General features: G+C 54.3%; 3 protein-coding genes across 7 annotated transcripts in view; 1 reads left to right on the top strand and 2 right to left on the bottom strand.

Annotated features, from left to right (window-relative positions):
• pola1 (polymerase (DNA directed), alpha 1) overlaps positions 1 to 2,458 on the bottom strand; it is a 31,078-nt gene extending 28,620 nt beyond the window's left edge. The window contains exons 1-9 of one of the 5 annotated variants that reach the window (XM_018761212.1): positions 2,300 to 2,458; positions 1,913 to 2,049; positions 1,603 to 1,699; positions 1,407 to 1,487; positions 1,171 to 1,292; positions 815 to 877; positions 515 to 643; positions 285 to 423; positions 12 to 150 (exon numbers count right to left, since the gene is read on the bottom strand). In XM_018761212.1, coding sequence (XP_018616728.1) covers positions 12 to 150; positions 285 to 423; positions 515 to 643; positions 815 to 877; positions 1,171 to 1,292; positions 1,407 to 1,487; positions 1,603 to 1,699; positions 1,913 to 2,049; positions 2,300 to 2,348 — 956 coding nt within the window. In that variant the 5' untranslated portion in view covers positions 2,349 to 2,458. The remainder of the gene's footprint in view (positions 1 to 11; positions 151 to 284; positions 424 to 514; positions 644 to 814; positions 878 to 1,170; positions 1,293 to 1,406; positions 1,488 to 1,602; positions 1,700 to 1,912; positions 2,050 to 2,299) is intronic. The other 4 variants (XM_018761216.1, XM_018761211.1, XM_018761215.1 and 1 more) reach the window with 4 other exon arrangements.
• Positions 2,459 to 5,885: 3,427 nt separating this feature from the next.
• pcyt1ba (phosphate cytidylyltransferase 1B, choline a) lies at positions 5,886 to 10,686 on the top strand. The gene is made up of 9 exons (XM_029248832.1): positions 5,886 to 6,057; positions 6,839 to 6,938; positions 7,023 to 7,139; positions 7,439 to 7,590; positions 8,262 to 8,340; positions 8,500 to 8,642; positions 8,871 to 9,059; positions 9,564 to 9,754; positions 9,851 to 10,686. Exons 1-9 carry the CDS (start codon positions 6,019 to 6,021, stop codon positions 9,921 to 9,923), a joined length of 1,083 nt encoding a protein of 360 aa, XP_029104665.1. The 5' UTR covers positions 5,886 to 6,018; the 3' UTR covers positions 9,924 to 10,686.
• Positions 10,687 to 13,594: 2,908 nt separating this feature from the next.
• LOC108939688 (pyruvate dehydrogenase (acetyl-transferring) kinase isozyme 3, mitochondrial-like) lies at positions 13,595 to 21,912 on the bottom strand. Its single transcript, XM_018761232.2, has 11 exons — positions 20,844 to 21,912; positions 18,572 to 18,713; positions 18,156 to 18,227; positions 17,465 to 17,649; positions 17,226 to 17,315; positions 16,795 to 16,872; positions 16,320 to 16,396; positions 16,128 to 16,229; positions 15,843 to 15,953; positions 15,445 to 15,558; positions 13,595 to 15,306 (listed from the first exon to the last, which is right to left on the bottom strand). The coding sequence occupies exons 1-11, from the start codon at positions 21,022 to 21,024 to the stop codon at positions 15,163 to 15,165; spliced, it is 1,296 nt and encodes a 431-aa protein (XP_018616748.1). The 5' UTR covers positions 21,025 to 21,912; the 3' UTR covers positions 13,595 to 15,162.
• Positions 21,913 to 22,053: the final 141 nt, after the last annotated feature.

Raw genomic sequence — 22,053 nt, 5'->3', positions numbered from 1 at the left:
ATGCGACTCACGGCAACAGGAGATCGTGGGCGTGACGGTTCGGTTCTACTTCGGGTTCCACCACAGCCTCCGTACCGCCTCCGTCGCCACCCACCTCCATGGGCTCGTCAAAGTCACCTTCATCAAACTGCAGGGCACCGTGGTCCTCGGCTGCGGAAAGAGGCACGACGCCCAGCGGGATGCGGCGTTGGACACAAAACGTAGGCGCTGCCGTGAAAGTAGCTGGACGGGGGACACGTGCACCAGAGCGACGGCGCAGGACAAGGGACAGCTGGAGGGCTCACCTTGCTCGGATTCCTCCGCCATCACGCCAGCCTTCCTGCTGCCCGCTGAGTCAGGGGGTTCGGCTGAGGGGGTTTCAGCAGATGTCCTGGCTGAAGGAGCAACTAGTTGCTCTTTCAACACCACTGCAGAAGGACCTCCCTGCGGTCACAACCCAACGGCGACATTAAGCCGTACTCTCGGCGGAAACGTGCGTGTACACGCACACGCGCACGAAATCGCAACCACCCACCTCACGGACACATACATGTACAGACATCTTAGGAGTCCGGGGTTTGACGGAAAACGGATTCATGGGGTTCCCAGTAACCTTCTTCTTGCGGAGAGCGACGACTGGCGGGGGTGTGACGACGGGTGGTTTCTGCCGGGAGGGGAAGTGTTAATCGAGGGGATAAAACACGGTGGCGGATACACACATGTACATGTATTCATTCAGGAGATGTCTGTCTCCGCCCGGACGCAGACACGTGATTTTAGAGCACAGCACGCACGGGCACACACAGACACGCACTCTGCTATAGGCTGAACATACTTCTGAGTGCAAGTCATGCAGGATGTCCCCCAGCAGAGCGTCGCTCGACAGGTCCACGTCCTTCTGCAGAACACGACGCGACACGGGTACAAACGTGAGAGTCGCTACAGCTTTTCACCGAAAGGCTGACACACACACATTCCAATTCTACAGTTGCACCGTTCACTCATGTCCATGTCTGTGTGTGCGCCAAGGCCTATACCTAGAGCGAATGTCCCGGCGTATCTCCGGTGAACGGTACACAGCCGGACATGAACACGAACACGTACGCATACAGAGCGAGCGCGTTTCATTGCTATGGCAACGAGCATCCGGTGCAACCCGACGTGAGCAGGAAGCACATTTGTCCAACAGACCTCCGCAGCTTTCTTCGCGCTGCTGGCCATGAACATGCTCTTGATGCTGCTGGATTTGCTGACGACAGGCTTCCTGGACACCTTTTTATCCTTGGAACCCGGCCCTTTGCCAGCCCCTTTACCTGCGGCGGAAGAGGACGGCGTGCAAGTTAGAACACCCCGGTGGTCTCTTATACGCCTCGCGGCAACAAGAACCCTCGACGGGGTCCTGGCCCGGCCCGGCCCGGCACCGCTACCTTTCGCACCCGCATCCGGCGCGTCGTCCTCAAGGTCCTCGTCGAAAATCTCCCTTCCGTCCTCCACGTAACCCGTTCCGTCTGCGGGGCCCGGAGACGAAGAGCACGGCGTCAGCTGAGGCTCCAAGGCGGCAAGACGTCACAGACAAGACGCGCAGGCCAGGGAGCAACGACACATCGCGCATCGCACACGCACCGTCGTCGATGATCCAGTCGTCATCCCGCCGCTCGCGGACCATGCGGGAGTACTGCTCCTCGTCCACCTCCTCGTAGACGCTCGTCAGCTCCTCGACCTGAGCGATCGCCGCGGGGCGGGGTGCAGAAACACGCACGTTCAAAGAGTCACGCTCACAGGTGTGCACACGTCCTTCTTGCGCTCACACGCTGCGTGACGTCACACGGCCCGCCCACTCACTCACTCAGCTCGGCCGCACGCGCACCACCGGCGACAGACACAGGACAGTCTGCGCGTCCTCTGTGCACCCCCATCCCCCCACCCCTCCTACCTCGTACTTGACCTTCTCCCCCTTCATGGCCTTCTTGAGCTGCTCCAGGGCAGCCTTGCGCCCCGCCTTGTCCTTCCTCTCCCTCCGCGAGCGGGACACCGCGAGGCCACAGGCATCTCCAGCAGCGCCGCCGGCATCTGCGGGGACACACACAGACAGAGCGCGTTCGTTGGGGACACGACTTCTTGGACTTCACTGCCCGGGCTGTCGTCGCAGCCGCAGGAGGAGGGAGGGAGCGAGTCGATCGATGTCGGGACGGCCCACCTGGCACCTCACTCACACTCACACACACACACTTAGAGTTACCACGGGGGGCGAACGAACGAACGAACGACTCGAATCGAATCGAATCGAATCGACGCCGGAATCATGTAGAACCGGACTCACCGCCGTCTCCGCCCTCCACACCTTTGTCCGCGCTGGAAACCGGAGCCATACTCTGAAACTCGCGCACTTCCTCGCCTCTCACAACAGCTTCATCGGAGAAGCGATTCGGCGCCAAATCCGTCTTCCCGGAAGTGACGACACTGACGAGCGGCCAATAGGCGTTGCGCTTTTTGTCCCGGCATGCTGCGCTACCACATGTCCGCATGCGGGGGCGCCCGACGACGCGGCACGCGGTGGGGTGATTCCAAGGAAAACGTGTGGACCGGAACCGGGCCGACGTCCGCTTTGCGTGTGAAAGGAGCGCGAGCTTCGTGGGGCCAATCGGTTTCCGCGTCAGAAATCATCAAAGTCATGTGTTTGTGTACATCATCACTGAAGGTTCACGCTCGTGGTACAACAACTGTCTTCATGAAAGAGAGAGCTGGATACACTGAAGAATAAAAATAATAATAAGTTCGCTTTCGTGGAAATTAAATGTGTAGCGCCGAACCAAAGTAAAACAGGTGAAAAAACAAGAGGGGGGCGGCATAAATAAGCCGCTTTACTTGCTGAGTCTACGCTAGACACGCAAAACTAAGCGGTACAGTACGAAGGGCAGATTTGTTCCTTTCGAAAAGCGCCTGGACCCTGCTCCGAAAGCGCGCTGGCGGCTGTTACCATGGCAACGCCAAGTGCCCCGCAAAGCGCGTCACTCAGCGCAGCGCAAGTTCGGCTCCGGAGTTTTTCGGTATCCGCCGCGCCAGGGGGGTGAGGGGGGGGGACGCTGAGCGGTTTGGAGAAAAAAGCCGTGGGAGAAAACGACGTGGAGGAGAAAGGGGTCCCGGGCTCGGGTGCGAATACGTGACATCTTCTTGTGAGCGATTCTAACCGGGATTGGACTTTTATTGAGCTGTCGCCTCCATGGCCATGCGTGGTAAAAAACCGTGTTATCTCTCAGGTGCCCCTTTGCCAAACTTTGCACAGCACGGTAATCTCTCACTAGTATGTGAGAGCCAGGAAATTCACTCACACACACACATCATCTGAAAAAGCGCTTGTCCCCTACGGGGTCGCAGGGAACCGGAGCCTAACCCGGTAACACAGGGCGGAAGGCTGGAGGGGGAGGGGACGCACCCAGGAGGGGAGCCAGGAAATTACCTTGATCAAAGGTACTCCCACAGTAAGTGCATTAAAATCTCACCATCAACAGGTGGGGTGAGAAGGCTTGTGCACACAGTGCCCTTTGCTTTGGGCTTCGGTTGGGGTCACAGTCAAGGTTTACATTTACATTTATTCATTTAGCAGATGACAAATCCCGATACCCACACCAATTTTTTTTTATTATCTTTTTATTAAATATATTATAAGATGGGGGTGTGGTGGTGCAGTGGGTTGGACCGGGTCCTGCTCTCTGATGGGTCTGGGGTACGAGTCCCGCTTGGGGTGCGTTGCGACGGACTGGCGTCCTGTCCTGGGTGTGTCCCCTCCCCCTCTAGCCTTACTCCCTGAGTTGCTGGGTTTGGCTCCGGTTCCCCGTGACCCCGTATGGGACAAGCGGTTCAGAAAGTGTGTGTGTGTGTATTATAAGATACACAAATGAGCAGTACAATACCAGAGTAATGGTTGAATAAAGGTTGTATCTGGGGATGCTTCTGGAGTTACGATGCCTGAACGGTTACACCATAGATGATCTGAAGAGATCTTGGGCGAAGTGGATCTGGAAAAGGTGGATTTTTAGACCCTTCTTGAATATAGACAGAGTTTCCACAGTTCTGAATGGGAGGGGGAGGTCGTTCCACCACAACGAACCGAGAACCTCCGTGCTTTACCCTTGGTGCGCGGGACCGCCAAGCGAGCAGAAGTAGATGAGCGAAGGGGTCTGGTTGGGGTGTACCGGTTGATTAGGTCTTGTAAACCACTGGGAGCAGTTCTGTTGATGCATTTGTAGACAATAAGCAGGGTCTTAAATTTGATCCGGGCAGCTATAGGAAGCCGGTGCAGGGAAACGAATAGAGGAGGTACGTGCGAACGCTTCGGCAAGTCAAACGCAACTCGAGCAGCAGCAGCGTTCTGTATCAGCTGTAGAGGTTTGATGGCAGTAGCGGGAAGGCCACACAGGAGAGAGAGAGACGCAGTATCCAGACGGGATGTCACCATGGCCCGGACAAGTAGTTGGGCGGAGTCAGTAGTGAGGTAGGGACGGATCCTACGAATATTACGCAGGATGTATCTGCAGGACCGGGTTGTGGCTTCGATATGTTGAGAGAAAGACAGACTCGCATCACTCGTAACTCCCAGACTCTTAGCGAAGGAGCTGGGCGAAATGAGTGAGTTGTCCAGTTTGATCGATAGATCGTGACAGGAGGACAGGCCAGCTGGGAGGTGAAGAATCTCTGTTTTGGAGAGGTTGAGATGGAGACGGTGATCAGACATCCATGAAGAGATGTCTGACAGGCAGGAAGCAATGCGTGCGGAGATGTCTGACGCACCAGGTGGAGCTCTCTCAACTATATTCACCCTAACCCTAACCCCAACCCTAACCTAATCCTGTTACTTTCTGATTTGTGTTACTTGCTTATTTGTGTATCTTATAATATTAAAAAAAAAACAAATTGTGGGAGGGTATCGGGATTTGTCTATTCTGTGTTTTATGCACCTACTTGAACGATGAACCTCGGTGCAGCAAGTGGTAGGGAACAAACTAGGTTTGCTTGAGACTTTCATGTCTGCAGCTATGTCTCCTTCTCTCAATGTAATGCATAAATTGTGCTTTTGCTGAGATGTACGTCACTTTGGACAAAAGCGTCTGCTAAATGAATAAATGTAAATGTGAATGTAAGTGTAACTGACCGGTGACATGCATACACAGAGACAAACACACTGTGTCTGTTAGCCTTATGAAAGAACACGACACATCACCACCTCAACGGACCCTTTTTACAGACCACACACTGGGACTGCTAGGTGCCACACATCTGAGTCGGGGGTTACTATGAATCCGTAGATATAGAATCCGTTTCATTCTGCACCGTCACCTGCTTTTCAGCCACATATTCCTGTTCCATTTGCACAAAGTGAGGGACCAGATCCCTTTGCTCACCGCTGGCTGTGCTGCTGCTGCTGCTGCTGCTGCTGCTGCTGCTGCTGCTGTTGCTGCTGCTGCTGCTGCTGTTGCTGCTGCCACCACCGTCACCATCACCGCACACAACATTGTGGAAGACGGAGGCAAGCAAAGCGGTCTCCTAGCAACCACCCACTGATACAGGGCCTCCCTGAGCTCACAGAAGGACGGGGGAGAAGGTTCTTACACAAACCTGAGACATCCTCCGGGATGGTGGCGCTATAGCTGCCCTGGCCAATCAGCATTCCTCATGCAAATCGAGGGAGGAGCATCATCGGCTGATTGGATTCTTCCTTTCGTTGTTCTCCACCCCACCGCGTTCTCCTTCTCATTGTTGTTACCGCGGCGGATGCTGGAGCACGGCTCTGTCGCTTCGCCGGCCGGCCTTCGTTAGCACCGTTTGTCCGGGCCAAGGCGACGAGAGGGGCCTGCGGGGCTGGGGGGGGGGGGCAGGCCGAAACTGAGACTAGCTGCGAGGGGGGGGGGGGGCAAGCCAGGGCAGCGGGAAGAGGGTAACAGCAGCTGAGGTCTCACTTGGGCCAGAAGAAGCAACCAGAGTGCCGATGCTGAGTCAGAGAGGCGGCGGACTCCCCCTTCCCATGAGCACCCTGCAGGAACCATGGAGGAGCTAGAGCACACCTGCCCCCAGCCGCGCACAGTGAGTCGCCGGGGGGCCACAGTCAGACCACCGCTGTCTCTCTGCAGGAGACGGGGAGGAGGTGGGTTGGGGAGGGTCTCTCCATCCCCAAGCTGCGCTCGAGTGGGGTGAGGGTGGGGGTGGGGGTGGGGGTGGGCTCTGTGCTTCCTGCAGTCGGAACAGCCATATTTCCAGAGGGGATTATCGGCGCACCCCTGCAACGCGTGGAGTGCTACATGTTCCTCCTTTTGGTGTTGCAGATACCCTTGAGCTGACCCCCTCCCCCTTAACCTTGTCTGGGATGTCAGGAAAAGACCACGCCCTACCCGTCGCCCCCTCCTCTCACACCTGCTTCCGTAGTCCCGGCAAAGGGCATATGTGACATGGGCTGCCGGGGCCAGGGGGGCCTCAGCGGGTGTGCAAAAGTGAAACGCCGTAATTCACTACAAGTCGCTTTGTACGAAAAGGCCCATTAAACCAGTAAAGCAGGGTAAATGGCTCTGCTCAGGGTGTGAAAGTGCCATCCCTGGTACTGTTTGCTATGGAGGCTTCTGTACCGTGGTCTGTGCTGCGTGACACCCCCCCCCCACCCCCCCACCCAAGGTGGATGTGGACGAGGCTCTTGAACAACGTATTAGCTCGGCACTCGTCCGCAGGCACAGGGCACAGGCTCCGCCCACCCGGCTCACTGTGCTGATGGGGCAGTAGCGCGTCCCGGCCAACACGCTGCCCGAGGTTGCGTCCGCGCTCAGGGGTGCGCCGTGTCGAGTCTCTGCCTTTCCTGTCTCCCTCGCTTGGCCAGACGCTGACGGAACCTGCCATTTTCGCCAAGGAGACGAGCTGCGAGTGCCGTGCTCCTCACGAGAAGCTGAGTATCGCGCAGGCCCGCCTCGGCACGCCAGGTTAGTGTTGCGCTCCCGTCCCCGGCGCCGTCCACCTTTGCGTCCTGCCGCGCTACAAGTCGCTGTCTGCTCTGGCCACTGCAGCTGACCGGCCAGTGCGAGTGTATGCAGACGGGATCTTTGACCTCTTCCACTCCGGCCACGCTCGTGCGTTGATGCAGGCCAAGAACCTGTTCCCCAACGGATACCTGATAGTGGGAGGTATGGCGCGCGCACGCACACACGCACACACGCACACACGCAGTAGTTAAGGCACCACGAAGGGTAGCGGGGGTGCTACATACAGTACAGTAAAATTCCCTTTATTTCATCAGAGACATAAAAAATAGACACTTGGCTACATGTGAAATGACTGCGCTATCGGAGCACTTATATGTTAAAGGTGTCAGTGTGGCTGCCAAGAAAGTCCCAATCTGAACGAGCAAAGCGGCTGTGGGTTTTGGCTAAACGGACCATCGCCCATGTGCGTTCCTCTGTCTGTGTGTGTGCGTGTGCATCAGTGTGCAGTGACGAGCTCACACACAAGTACAAGGGCTTCACTGTGATGACGGAGGAGGAGCGCTACGAGGCGCTGAGGCACTGCCGGTACGTGGACGAGGTGGTGCGAGACGCACCCTGGACCATCACTGCAGACTTCTTGGAGAAACACAAGGTCAGTCCCCTACTGTACTCTGTTGTACTCCGTTGTACTCCGTTGTACTCCGCTGTACTCTGCTCGCCTTCCGGTGCTTGTGGCCAGCTGGCCAACAAACTGAAGGCTTGTGTCCCTCCTGGGGGGGGGTACAGGTGAATACAGGAACTTCTCTCCTACCTGCTGTGAGCCGCACACTTTACTGGGTGACACGGTGGGGACGAGGCGAACGGGGGTTCCGCTGCACACAGCAGTAACTCGGAGCCCCAGCAGCCTCACCCCCCCAGGAACATGGGCTAGTTTGTGTTTTTCTCAGATGGCAGCTACGAAAGGTGGAAAGTTCACCTTCTTTCCACTGGCAAAGCAGCGTCATACGTTTTCCGCTGAAAATATTGCCATTATTTCTCATCGATCGTGTTGCTCGCTCACTCACTCGCTCACTCGCTGCAATTATACTCCATATACAAGGTGTATTTCCAGTCTGGGCCTGTTCTCCATGTGAAGCCTTGCGCTCAGAATGCACTCATCCTCCGTTTCCGAAAATCGACACGAGGATGATGAAATGACGTACTTCTTTTTCTTTGTGAAGAAAAACTCGGGTTTGTTCCGGCGCTGTGCACAGTACCGGGATTGTGCCCAGAGGGGCGTCGCTAAAGGGTGTGTTGCCGAATTCCTCTTTACTTCTTTCTTAGATTGACTTTGTGGCCCACGACGACATCCCGTACTCCTCCGCAGGCTCCGAGGACGTTTACGAGCACATCAAAGAGGCAGGTGAGGAGACGAGCATCGGAGCCGGACGCAGGTCTCCGTGCCGCCCCCGCGCGCGTCCCTGCGTCTAGCCTCGGCTGCACCGGCTTACCCGCGCGCTGCATTTCGTCGGGTCGTCGACTGTCGGCTTTCGCCTCTCACCTGCGTCTCTGTACCTCTCAGGTATGTTTGTACCCACCCAGCGGACGGAAGGCATCTCCACTTCTGACATCATTACCCGCATTGTGCGCGACTACGACGTCTATGCCAGGCGCAACCTGCAGAGGGGCTACACAGCCAAAGAGCTCAACGTCAGCTACATTAACGTGAGAACGGTCTCCCGCCTTTCGATGCGCTCCAGGGAGCCGCGGCTCCGTACCGCACATATCGTCCCGACTCCGCTGTCAGTCGGCGCCGAACGGCCGGACGTAGTAATTGCAGTGCAGTTCCGTTCGCTGTATGCTTGATGAAGAGCTGTCGGGACAGGCGTCGAGGTACCGCGTCCCTTTTGCTCCGAGCGGAGGTGGGCCTCACGTGTGCCGTGTCCATGGCAGGAGAAGAAGTACCGGCTGCAGAATCAGGTGGACAGGATGAAGGAGAAGGTGAAGACGGTAGAGGAGAGGTCCAAGCACTTTGTGTACAGAGTGGAGGAGAAGAGCCACGACCTCATCCAGAAGTGGGAGGAGAAGTCGCGGGAGTTCATTGGGAACTTCCTGGAACTGTTCGGCCCCGACGGAGCCTGGGTAAGATCCCGCAGTGTGAAAGGGTGCAGTGGGCCAGGGAGCGAACAGGAGAACAAACGCGTCTCTTTTCACGCGCGCGACCTACCGAGCGCTTCGAAACGGGTCGTACCGGAGGCGCCGAAACACCGGTCGATGCGTGAAATTCGGTCGCCGCGCGCGGATGCGCTGCGTTTCCGTGCTGCTAGTAAGATTGGCTGGACGAAAAGGTGCGAGCTCCTTTGAGCGGCTGTTCCAAAGTGTGCTTTCCTCACTAGCAGCCTCTCGTGTTGAGCCACGTGTGTGTGCGCGTGTCGTGTGTGTGTCTCAGTGCCGCCTGTCCCTCTGCACAGCTCACTAACAGTAACGCTCCATTTAAGTAGCTGCTTCTTTAAAAGGGCTGTTGATAATATCGGAAGTGTTGAAATAGGATGCAAAATAACCAAATAAATTGCTTTTACTCCGCCCCCACCTTCCCCCGGTCTGCCGCTGCCAACCGCTGCCAACCGCTGCCCCCCCACCTTCCAGAAGCAGATGTTCCAGGAGAGAAGCGGGCGCATGATTCAGGCCCTGTCACCCCAGCAGTCGCCCAGCGGCAGTCCCACGGCGGGACGATCTCCATCCCGCTCGCCTTCACCCCCATCCCACTGGCCACCTTCGTCCCCTAAGGGAGCCTCAGCCTCCATCAGCAGCATGAGCGAGGGAGATGACGACGACAAGTAGGGCTGCAGCCTCATACAGACGCGCACACACACACACACACACACACACACACACACCTGTGAGGACACACATGGTGTACCTGTCCTTATTAGACTTATGGACCCGACCACGCTACACTCGTCATCCTCCTGCAATGCGCACAAATACCCAGAGCACCGGCGCTGACTGGATTCCGCAGACTGACCAAGGTGCTGGCGTGCGGGACGGAGGGGAACCGGGATGCGATGGGCCTTCGCGTCCCGTCGGCCGTCGAGCGAACCACGGCGACTGGGCGACCGGCGCACTGAGTTGAGATGAGAGAGAAGCCTCAAGGAGTCCAGCTCAGCCCCATTATCGTTTTGCACAGTTTGCCCGGTATGATCCTATGTGTAAGGGCCAAAAAGGGGATTTTTTTCGAAAGACAGAGAAGACCTGAGGTTTGCTTGTTTCCCGTTTACCTCGTAGTCGCTTATTCGTCAGCGTGTAAACTTCAGTATGTCGTCGCTAAATAACGTTTGCTTGGCACTCTTGAAGCACTCGCTGTGCTTTTTACTTCGTGTACAGGATGAACAGGATGAGTAGCGGTACGAAAGCAGCCTGAGATGCAGTGTGGTGAGTGGGGAAAGGCCTCGCTGTGGCCGCTCAGAATGGAAGCGCTCGTGTTTGAGGTGGAGAAGTGGAGGGCTCATCTCCGTACCTCGTTCACATTCCATTGTTGCTCGTTTTCAAGCGCGTTCTGCCCAAATGTTAGGTAAGGAAGTTGTACAAGTATGAAAGAAGAGGCTGTGGGCAGTTCACGTGTCACATTGCCACGAGTCCAGTACCTGGGGACTCCTGACCGTGGGAAAACATCTGGAACTCCACACCTGAAATGAATTTGAGTGACATGAGGAGTGGCGGACGGGGGGCGCGGTGGGTCGGACCGGGTCCTGCTCTCCGGTGGGTCTAGGGTTCGAGTCCCGCTCGGGGTGCCTTGCGACGGACTGGCGTCCCGTCCTGGGTGTGTCCCCTCCCCCTCCGGCCTTACGCCCTGTATTGCCGGGTTAGGCTCCTGCAACCCCGAATGGACAAGCGGTTCAGGCGGTGTATGTGTGTCAGGACTGGCGGACAGGAGCGTGTGACGGTGGTCCGTTTACCCCTCTGCTACCCGGGACCCCTCACACACACATACACAGCCTTATCTGTCCACACAGGAGCACTTCATGGCACCTGTCCCCAGCACTCAGCGTTCTCAATGTCCTTCCACTTTTTTCTATTATTTTATACATGAATTGCAATGGCCCACTATGTAAATAAAAAGCTGTGCAAAACCAGCCGAGTCCAGGCCTGGATTTTTCCACACAATGCAGACTTCACTGGTGCTGGACGTTTCCCCGTGATTTAGTGGTCACTCCTGGACATATGGAGAGGTTAGAGGTTAGAGGTTAGGCTGGGGACACGGTGCGAAAGCTGCACAAAACCCCAAATCACTACTGTTTTTTTTTTCTCAAAAATAACCTGCCAGCTTTAAAAGGCATTCGACGCTCCAGTTCCACGTGAAAGTTCGAGTGCAACTGGGCAGTACTTCTGTTGGACGAAGCGAACGGGGGACTGAGAGCAAAGGAGCCCACAAGCGGCCTGCATCTCTAGGAAATGCAGCGGAAGAGCCGCAAAAGCTCCAACTTGCTCGCCGACTGCCTCCTAAAAAGAGCGATGAGACGCCTGACTGGTGCTTCTCACCCCTCGCTTCATGGGCTTAATCTCTTCTCTAAAATCAGCCCGTTCGGCAAATTCCCCAAGTGAGCAGCAGCGAGAGTTTAGAGCCCCGGAGGGTACGTACTACGTTTACACGTATTCCTTTAGCGGACACTGCTCTCCAAAGCCACTTCCACCGTTCAGCCACCTACAATTATTCACCCATTTGTACAGCTCGGTCATTTTACTGGAGCAATTCAGGGTAAGTACCTTGTTCGAGGCTACTACAACTAGAAGTGGGATTCAAACCTGCAACCTTTGAGATCCAAAGGCAGCACCTCTATCCACTGCACGGGCAGCTGCCCTGTAATACTGCTCTTTTGCCTAAAGAAGCACATTCCTCCAGCAGAACTACCTCCAAGTCAGCCTCACACGCAGTTGCTGACAGGTGTGTGAGGTGCTCACTCCGGCATCGACAATTCAGTTCATTTTTCCAGGCGCTCAAGAAAGGATCGAGATGCAGCAGTAAGAGAGAGAACGCGGTAGTTGCACATGAAATGGCTACAAGAACTATGTACTGTATATGCAAAGCTATAATGTAACCCTAATGGCCACGGAGGAAAGGAAAACGAAGAAGTCGCAACCAAAAGTCAAGGGAGAGAAATAAACCTGTGGAGGTCCAAGTGCCAGTGCCCCACCCTTGTAGTAACAGCTAACAGAAGCACAATTATGTTGCTATTTATGATATTGCTATAATGACTACAAGATAATACATTAATGTACAAGTAAAAAGGGCAAAAAATTACAATTGCAAATGCAGCTGCAAAGGTGAATCGTATTACACTGATTGCCAATTGGTAGCATGTGCCAGCTGTGAGAGAAGTCCTGGATTGGCACATTGTTATGATTTTTCGAAGCAACAGAGTTCCAAAGAGGCCAAATAGTGCCAAAAATTACAAGTTATCATTCAGTTGGTCAAGAGGAACAGTCTCAAGAATAATGGCGGCAAACGCCAAATGTGGACAAACTCCACTGGTGACGAGTCAAAAGTCACCGACAGGGAAAGATGGACCCAGAATAGTTGCCAAATGCCACGGCGGTACAGCCTCCAAAACGACCACTGGATTGAATGACCAGTATTTTGGTGCCGTCTCAACAAGAACTGGGCATCTTGAAAATCAGAAAGCTTGAATTTATGGCAGCGCTGCCACTCAGATATCTTTCAGATCCAAGGCACAAAGACCATTTGGCCTGGTGTAAGGAGCACTGAAGCTGGAGCCCTGAGCAGTGGAAGAAAGTAGGATGGGCTCATGAGTCACCTTTCACCCAACGTCCCACGCCCACGGGATTTGTGTGGAGAAAGGCAAAGGACGTCCTCAACGCTCAGTGTCTGTAGCCAGGTGCTCAACAATGCTGATGGACCATCACGGTAGTCTCTAGGTCCAGCGATTGTTCTGCGCGCTGCTAAATGCCCAAGAAATACAAGGGCATTTTATGGGACCAGGTAGACCCCATGGTGCAAACACAGTTCCCTCATAATGTTCCCACATTCCAGGATGGCAATGCCCAGAGATACTGCTGAACAAATTCAAGGGCTGTTTCATAAACACTGGCACAAAGTCAGATGCCTTCTATGGTCCCCACCACGACCGGACCTAAACAACACGGAACCTTAACAGAAAGAAGAGCGCAAGGTAGGTTTCCACCTCCTTCGCCCACCAAGGAACCGGAGGCTTTTGCTCTTTGAGACCAGCGCAATCGACGCCGTACGGAGTGCCGAACTTGTACAACATTCCAGAAAGGACCGAAGCTGCTCTGAAAGTCAAGGGTGGCCCTGCTCCTTATTCGACCCTTCATTTTAACATATTGTTAGGTGTCGATTTTCTACGTGGGGTTCAGGCCAAAGCTATCCAGGCATAGTGCCCATTGTGCCTTTGTCAGGATCATGTCCAAGTTTTTTTTTTTTGAACCGCTTGTCCCATATGGGGTCGCGGGGAACCGGAGCCTACCCGGCAACACAGGGGGTAACCATGTCAAGTACATGTGGTGGTGCTGGATTTATACATCTGCTGTATGGAAAGAGGACGACAAAGGAGTTTCACTCTATTGGACCGTTACGTGAGGGGTGAGTGTGTATACACACACACACACACACACACACACACACACACACACACACACACACACACAGAAGACACTTTTCATAGGGCAACATCTTTATTGTCACAGAAGGGAAGTGAACGCGTAACTTCTGATCTGGTTTCCACTGAGGAGGAGGAGGATAGACAGACAGGTTAAGATGAAGCTTGTTTCAAACACCTGCTGAAGGAATGTCACGTTATAGGTTCTGCCCAGACACGTACAGCGCTGAGGCTACTTGTGGTATGACGGTGCGGCCAAATGTGGCCAGCAGCTGTGTAAAGGCAGCAACATGCAAATGACTTGACGTGCATTTCTGTGCCACTATCCTCACATCACCGGTGTGCTCACTTTACCTAATTTTGGGTCATCTAAGCACTAAATCAAATATCCAACCAAAAGCCTCATGGCCTGAAGTGCCCGAGCCACACGAGCCGCACGAGTTTTATGCCAGAGCATATTCACATGCACTGTACAAGCCTGCTGAGCCCTGTGTTAGAACAAGACGTTTGTGCTGGATGATGCCACGTTCATCTGTTGCGTGTATAAACATTGAGTGTAACTTTACTCAAGTATTATGTTGGGAAAAAATCATCGGGGGTGGAATAAACAGCACGTTCATTCTGCTCATTCGACCCCAGTTCCAAAATTAAAAGCAACACAACAGAACAATCCAGAATTCTGTCTGCTCCATTTTGAAACCCCACACCACTTATGTTCCATCTGTGTTCATTTCAAAGTAACAAAGATACTCAAGTGGGGCCACTTGGCATGGCTGACTGGCCGACAGGGGTTGCTCTCCCACAAGCCCCACGACACCCCCCATGGCATACAGCTCCAGCTGCAGCAGTGTGCGTGGTGGCACCCGGGCGGGCGTTGAGCAGGTCGGCACGGCAACGCCACTCCACCATGGCATCTGCGCTGGGTTCAGGGCAGAAACCGCCCAAAAGCAGGCACAACGTTTGCGAGCTCATCAACAAAGTGCCCTTTTTTCCTGCAACTGCCCTGTTTCCCACTGATAATGTGCTCTGCACATCAGAGTCACACACCTACGTCTTCAGTGTGTAGGACATTGACGCCTTTATGAGGTGAGCCTCGTCCTTTCAGTACAAAGTAAACGTATCAATTTCCCTTATGAGTACATACCAGTTTGTATGTATTACACTTAACATATAGAGCATTTCCTTTCATAATTTTAGAATCTTTGAGGTGCACTTTTTTGCTCTCTGACAATTTTGTGATGGCTTGGTGACACCTGCCTCTACCTCTACAAACAGGAAGTGCCACACAAGCAGCAGCGATTAGTCTTGCTGCCAGCTGGCTGGAACCTTTCCTTCCTAAAGGCAGCTGCGAGAAGTTCCGATTCCACCTCGGCTTTAAGGAAACGGAGGCTTTTTATCAGGGCTCAAAGACTAAGGAGGTCCCACCCCAAATCCTGACCAGGGGGCCAGTGTTGACAGCCAATGGCTAGTGAAAGAAAGGGGAAAAGTCCATCACCAACAGAGCTTTGAAATCTTGAGTTGGTCAAGAAGATTGTGATGAAACACTCAAGGGTAGGGTAGGGTAGGGTATGGTAGGGTAGGGCTGCGATCCATGAAGGCAAACAAGGGAGTTATCTGTTGGCCTTGTACTTGGAGGCATCACGTGGCTCGCTGCTGGGGTTGCTCCAGTCATCTGCCTCGGGGCCCGTCTGGTAGTGCCGCCACGCTGACTTGTTGAAGACGGGCAGCCGCTCAAACGACTCGCTGGACAGAGCCTGGCGGCACAGAGCAATCAGAGGCTCCAGATGACATTACAGCAACATCTTGTCACTGACATCAGTGGACCATAGAACCTTACTTCCAGGGGCAATACAACAAGGGAGGCAGACTGATGCGAGAAGGCCATTCCTCACCTTCAGGTAGATGACAGCATCTGTGCCCACACCCTCCATAGAATAGAGCTTGAGATCGCCTTGGAAGTAGCGTGCATACAGTCTGGAGATGGGAAGGCCATAGCCAAAACCTGCCTGGAAACAGGGGGGGACCTCAGGTGACCTTTAGTCTCCTCCAGCGCTGGATTAGACTGTTACGTAAAAGTACTTGTGACGACCAAGTCCAGTCTGACACGTTCATCCGCAGAAAGAAAAGGGAGCTTGTGCAAATCACACCACGTAGCCTTCTGAACGCATCGATACCTGGGGACTGCGGCGATACCTTCACAAGAAGCAAATCAGGTCCGTACAGGCGCGCGCACGCACACACACGGACGCGCACGACCAGCCTGTAGACATCATTCGACAGGTGTTCTTACCAACGGGGCGGCCCGTGAAGTCTCCAAGCTGGGGGAGGGTGCTGTGGAATACATGTAGTTGAAGAGCCGGTCAATCTTTCTCAGGGCCACACCTCCACCCCTGTCACTGATCTAAGGGGACACCAGAGCACAATGACAAAAGCAATCGCCACCTGGCGAGTGCAGAAAGAGAGGGGTGACAAGTGCATCTGGAACTGAACTGGCCGTGTTGCAGCACCGTACTGCAGTCGCTCGCTGAGGAAGTGCCATTAGTGCCCACAACCAGTTCCTGCCGAGTGAGCTGACCTTTATGGAGAGATCCTCCTTTCCCAGGGTCACCAGTGTCTTAACTGGGGGGAGCCATTCGCAACTGCCCTTGTGCAGCTCAACAGTTGCTCTCATGGAGTTCTGCAGAGAAGCACGAGAAGGCCATATACCCGACAGAGCAGCAGCAAACACACGAGCTACAGACGTGAGGAAAGCCTACAAACCACTTACCTTGAACAGCTCGAACAGCATGTGGAAGAGGTGCGATGGTACATATACCACCTGGATGGGCCTGCTGGGAGCCTTGGCTGTGGGAAGAGTAGATGTGCTGAGCACAAAAGAACACCCCAACACTCGCTCACTTCCATTAACACCTGTCCGTGGGAGGGTCGCAGGGGTCTGGAGTCTATCCAGCAATGGGAACCACCGGCTGCTGGGCCAGGAATGGCACGCTAGTCCAAACATCCTTAGACTAACCCCTCCAAGTCGAAACCAAAGCGAAGACCAGCTTGTCTGAAAAGCTAGAGTTGCTGCAATTAGCACAACGTTTTCCACTTTCTCTCGATCCACGATCAGTGCAGCGACAGCAGCAACAAATGCGTGTCTTTAAATACATCAAAAACGGGTCCTCCGATTCTCCACGCTAGCTGTGCCACTGGGTCATTCAGCAGAGGACCTGAAAACGTACCTCTGAAGCACATCTTACCGTTGAACTCCTCAATCTTCAGCTCAGGTGCAGCCATGTAGTACTGCTCACACAGCATCTTGGCTGTGTCGTAGGCATCTGAAACGGGAGTCACAAAGCCTCGTTGCGCCCCACCCCAAGAACACAACGGGGCCGGTAAGCACATGGACTAATCTCAGACTGTGTGTCCTGAACACGAAAGCTGGAAAGCACAGATAGATCTGATCCATTCGTGCTCTGTTAGAGAAGTGCGGTAGAAGGCTGAAAGGGGAAAGCAGGCCGTGAGGTGTGTGGGCTGAGAGTAACGCTACACAGAGTTCGTCGGAAGTCGCTTTGGAGAAAAGCGTCTGCGAAATAAATAAACAAACAAACGTAACGTAAATGTGAACATGAGAAAACTAAACTGGCATCGTCATGTTAAGATGAGAGCGAAGCTCCGAGATGCCGCTCACCTTTCACCACCTCTGAGACATTGCATGTTGGGTCGATGCTGCCGATGTGTTTGGGGTGGGCCGGGTTCGTATCGTTGCCAAAAAGGAGCGCTGAAACGTAGAAAGCAAGACAACCAGAGTTCCTGTACAGCAAGGAGTGTGATGCGAAAGCCCTGACCCACCCTCACCAATGCTTTCTAGGCTTCTCTAGCCCTGCAAAACTGGCATCTGCAGTGGGCGTGGTCACGAGGAGGACGTACTGTGCTGGTTGATGAGCATGCGGAATGAGATCCGGTTGGTATAGAAGCGATCCAGGAAGTACTGAATGTTGGTGCTGCTAAAGGGGTCGAAGCCAAACTTCTCTTTGTACTCAATCACCCCTTGGGCCATAGTGGGCACAACGTCGTTGTGCCTGTTCCGGATCTCGATCAGCAGGTCCAGGAAACTGCAGAGAGGGTACCAGATAGAGCGGAGGTAAAGGACTTGGGGCGATGACCGAAACGTGTCGGGCCCATCCCTGGAGGGGTGCCGTCATTGCATTCTTCACTATGCGACAACCTGGACTCATTTAAACTACAGATTAAATCATCAGCTTGGCAGAAAGGCTGCGCAGCGAAACAGTGCAAAACCTGACACTGTCCGGAACACAAAGCTCTTTCGGTCCAAACTAAAAAGTTTTAAGCGAGCTTCGACAGACGGTCGGTCGGTGGGTCTGCAATCTGCGTAGAGTTTGCGCTGAACATGAACACCTGGGAGTAAACAAGCAGACACGCACGCGCACACTGCATCCTAGACCGTTTCCCAGCCAAGCCTCGCTTTCTCGCTCTTCACCTTCGTCGCACCTCCAAGTTGAGACCCTCGGGCGCCTCGTGTCTCACTTCTCTCAGAGGCCCACATATTCACCGCTCTACATTACGCCAGAGCGCACAGCTGCAGCCACTTCTTACTCACTCGTGCAGCGTGTGGGGGTCCTCTGGGCCACGATCCTCATACTCCAGCAGCTCTACAAAACTCTGCATGTACCTATGGGCGACACACATTCATGCACAGACATTTCAGAGCACATCTGCCACTACACATTTTTCACATTTTAGCAGCAGTAACAGAAGTGCTGACCGCTCTGAACAACCTGCATCCTCACGGCTACATGGGAAATGCACTGGCACGACCCCGGTACGGAGGAGGCTGGGATATTTTCAGGAATAAACATTCAAAGATGGAACTTGAACGAAAATATCTATACCAAGCCTCTCATCTGCTCCAGTCCATTGGGCCCACAATGACTACAAGCTCTGTTCTCTGGCCTTCCCTGGGCGACCCCAAATGCCATCTCTTCCCCCAGCCCCGGTCTAGACCTGTCCCCGCACCATTTCTGCACGAGCTTGACAGAGGGCTGGCTGAGCAGGTTGTCCGGCAGCAGGTTGACCTCCCGCATGGTGTTGGCCAGGCGCACTGCCAGCTCCTTCCGCAGGAACATGTAGGAGGTCTTCTCACAAGCGTTGTCCCTCCCTGGGTTAGCAACATGGGGAAAGAGTGTCAGAAAAGGAACGGAGAAAGCGGGCGAAGGTGGAGAGACGGGTGACGGCGATACAGAATCGAGAGGTACGGAGCGACGCGTGGACCGGAAGAGCTGGAGCTCGTGCGGGAGACCAAATACGAGAGAGATCACGTTACCTCCAGGAAGACTCGGCAGCGCTCAACTTCAGACTTACCTGCTCGCCTAGCAGCACCGACAAACCGGTTTCACCCCTCTAAACCACTCGGCGTTCCGTCAACTCGAAGGAGCAAAGCGGGCGCAGAAGACGGTTCTTCGCGACAACGTCGGTCAGCATCAGTTGGGCATATCGACCTTCATCAAGGCAAAAGAGCACCCTACCCAGCCACGTGTCTGCTGGACCTCTGAAGCCGATTTCCGCCGCCTCTCGTGGCAGCGATGCTTACAGGTGAGGGATCAAGGTAGAGCAGGTAAAAGTGCCGATAAGATTCGGCCCCCAAGCGGGGGATTCACATTTCAGCGTCCAAGAGCCACGTAACAAAGAGCTCTTGTTCTCGCTGGCGGCGGAAGCGAAGCACCGAGAGCCATCCGATAACGTGCACGCTGGAGCCTGTGTGTCAGTCGCGAGCGTACAGCTGCATTTTTACATTAATTCATATGCCAAGGCAGAGAAGAGTACAATTAAAGGCACCAAATCACACACTTCTATTCACATGTAGTTATTTAGCTGCCCGAACCACTATGGCTCTCGCCGCCCCGCTGTTTGCGCGTCTGACGGCGTGCGTTCGTTTGTTGCTCTTCATTTTTATGGGCACGCACACACACATCAGAAAGGGAAACGAGGGTTCAAACTCAGTACTGTGCCAAATGCAGATATATGGCAAACAAGTACCTTGTAGAAAAACTTACTGGGAGGCAGAGCTGGATGTCTGTGGTGCAACAAAGGGGGGGGGGGGGCAGACACAAAGTGAGTGCTGATTGGCTGAGAAAGGTCATGTGACAAGGCAACAGCCACTCAGGGGTCCCGAAGTAACGAAACAGGAAGTAGACGAGTGACTGTGCAGCTGGGAATGGACAGTGAACGGGGGGACGGGGGACGGGTCCCGGTCCCATGTTTCGGTCCCCAGGGGGCCCTGCTGCTTCACCTCATTTCTGTCATTACGCGATTCGTGCCGCACGAACTGAGGACAAGCGTTCGCCACACAAGAGAAGAGCGAGTTCACTGGAGTCGGACAAACGAAAACCGATGCCGACATCGGCTGCACGCAGCGTGTGTGTGCGCGCGCGCGGACCGGCGCCCGGGTACGTGTGCTTTTCAGCCACCGGACGGCGACAGGAGCGCGTCCAACGCGAAGCAGCGCATTTAGAAAGCCCAGAACAAAGTGCAATTTTCCGTGGAAACTTGGGGTCCCTGTGGCCTGTGCCTGCTGGAGAGCAGGAGGCTCCTTCTGGAAACAAGCGTCGAAGCGGCCGCTCGTACCGGCGTTACCGTACTGTACGGACACCTCGGCTCGTCCCGCTTCCCAAGAAAGAGGACACAGCTTCAGTTGGGCGAAAACGATCGAGTCCGACCGACACGGGCTCCGTTCCGGCGGCTCGCATCTCTCGGTCCCAGTCGGTCCCAGTCGGTCCCAGTCTCAGCGTCCACCGCCTGCAGCGAGCAGCGATTCGATTGCCGCAATCGTTGCGCGGCCCAGAGCTGCTGCAGAGCGTGGCACCGATTACTAGCGTACCGGCGTATGGTAAAACACAGGCGCTCCAGTCCAAGGCCGTTTGGATGCGGTTTTCACCTCATCGTTTCCACAAGCGCTCCGCATGACGCCGGGCGGATAAAGGATGGAACTCGGCCTCCAAGAGCCGGAGGAGGAATCGCTCAGGCGGGAGGATCCAGTGGACCAGTGCAGCGCTGCAGTGCAGAGGCCTGGCTGGCAGTGAGTAACCAGTAACCACAGCCACGATGGCATAACTACTAGTACTAGTAGTAGTAACCCTGACTCGCGGCGTTTATGACACCAACCAGTGATGTAATGTGAGCAGTCAGTCTGCGCGCCAACGAAAGCAGGCTGTGTGTGTGTGTGTGTGTGTGTGTGTGTGTGTGTGAGTGAGTGAGAGAGAGAGAGAGAGACAGACAGACAGACACTTACCGAAATCCAGAAACTGCTTAATGGAGAGCGGCGACGGAGAGAATCTCGAGTAATATTCGATCTTTTCGTTGAACGCGTTCAGTAAACGCGCGAATAACCTCATGGCTACAACGTTAACAGCGACAATAATTACAATACAATTAATTTTATATTGTAACACACAGTGACGCGGCTGCTGCATCAACTAAGAGGCCCGTCCGTCGCCGCTCAATTTGAGCCTCAAAGGAGCCACATGTCGAGTGCGGCGGGCCTGTCCCGCGTCTCAAGCCGATGAACCCTAAACATCGGTGGAGGAATTGAGCTCCAGAAGCGACACCATCGTCTCCGTCTTTCCGCCGCTTCGGCGTCACATCGCTGCGCTCAAGCGCACGTCCGCCAGCCGCCGGTGAACCGCGCCGGCCCCGCCCCTCTGCCGCACCGCAGTCCACTGCTATTGGCTGAGAGGTGTGGTCTTTGTGCTTTTCTGGTTGGATGGCCGACCTGCCACTAAGGCGGGTGCCCTACGACGATTGGGCAGCTCTTTGTCGAAAAGCCCGGAAGCGTCGATTTTTAACAATATTTATCATTATTATTCTTATTAAACACAGGACAATAGCAGAAAAGACAACAGTAGCGAAGAGGAGAACAGCAGTGTTGTATTTGAAAAGCGTGTAGAGGCACATACGGTCGACGTCCGTCCCGCAGTCAGTTGTTGTTACGAGTCATGGTTTCTTCACTTTAATTAGGGGGACTGCCACTTTGGTGCAGCCACTTTGACATTTTTGAACAAAAGAGAAGATCCTGAGGAGCAAGTCATGAGAGGTGGAGCGGAATAACGACAACTCTGGTGTCCCAGAGGAAGGGAGCCGTTTACTGGAGGTTTTACGGAAACACGTCGTGCGCAAATAAAAGAGTTTTTCACTCAGGAACAGCAGCTCCTGTCACGTGATTTTCTCTCAGGGACCTTTTCTGCTCCCGTGTGAAAAGCCCCGTTAGACCCCGTGCCGCCCGTAAGAGATGGGGCAAAAAGCTGAGGGACATTTCCTTCCTTCCTTCCATCCATCCATCATTCCATTCATCCATCATTCCATCCATCCATCATTCCATTCATCCATCTTTCCTTCCATCCATCTTTCCTTCCATCCATCCTTCCATCTTTCCTTCCATCCACCACCATTTGGGGCCACAGCAAGCCGGAGTCTACAGGGCATAAGACCGGGGGGGGGGGGGA

Source organism: Scleropages formosus, chromosome 24 (assembly GCF_900964775.1).
Source record: "Scleropages formosus chromosome 24, fSclFor1.1, whole genome shotgun sequence".
NCBI classification, from domain to species: Eukaryota; Metazoa; Chordata; class Actinopteri; order Osteoglossiformes; family Osteoglossidae; genus Scleropages; species Scleropages formosus.
The sequence above is the reverse complement of the archived record's forward strand: the minus strand, read 5'-3'. Positions and strand labels throughout refer to the sequence as shown.

What these genes read in the sequence shown, in the direction of transcription:
- LOC108939688 (XM_018761232.2), bottom strand. Translation starts at nt 21,024, where the DNA reads ATGCAGCAGCCGCGTCACTGTGTGTTACAATATAAAATTAATTGTATT. An exon ending in TGCTGTTCGAGCTGTTCAAG is followed by an intron (nt 16,230 to 16,319) that starts GTAAGTGGTTTG and finishes GCTTCTCTGCAG; the next exon opens with AACTCCATGAGAGCAACTGT. An exon ending in ATGCTGTCATCTACCTGAAG is followed by an intron (nt 15,307 to 15,444) that starts GTGAGGAATGGC and finishes CTGTGCCGCCAG; the next exon opens with GCTCTGTCCAGCGAGTCGTT.
- pcyt1ba (XM_029248832.1), top strand. Translation starts at nt 6,019, where the DNA reads ATGGAGGAGCTAGAGCACACCTGCCCCCAGCCGCGCACA. An exon ending in CGGATACCTGATAGTGGGAG is followed by an intron (nt 7,140 to 7,438) that starts GTATGGCGCGCG and finishes CGTGTGCATCAG; the next exon opens with TGTGCAGTGACGAGCTCACA. An exon ending in TCAACGTCAGCTACATTAAC is followed by an intron (nt 8,643 to 8,870) that starts GTGAGAACGGTC and finishes TGTCCATGGCAG; the next exon opens with GAGAAGAAGTACCGGCTGCA.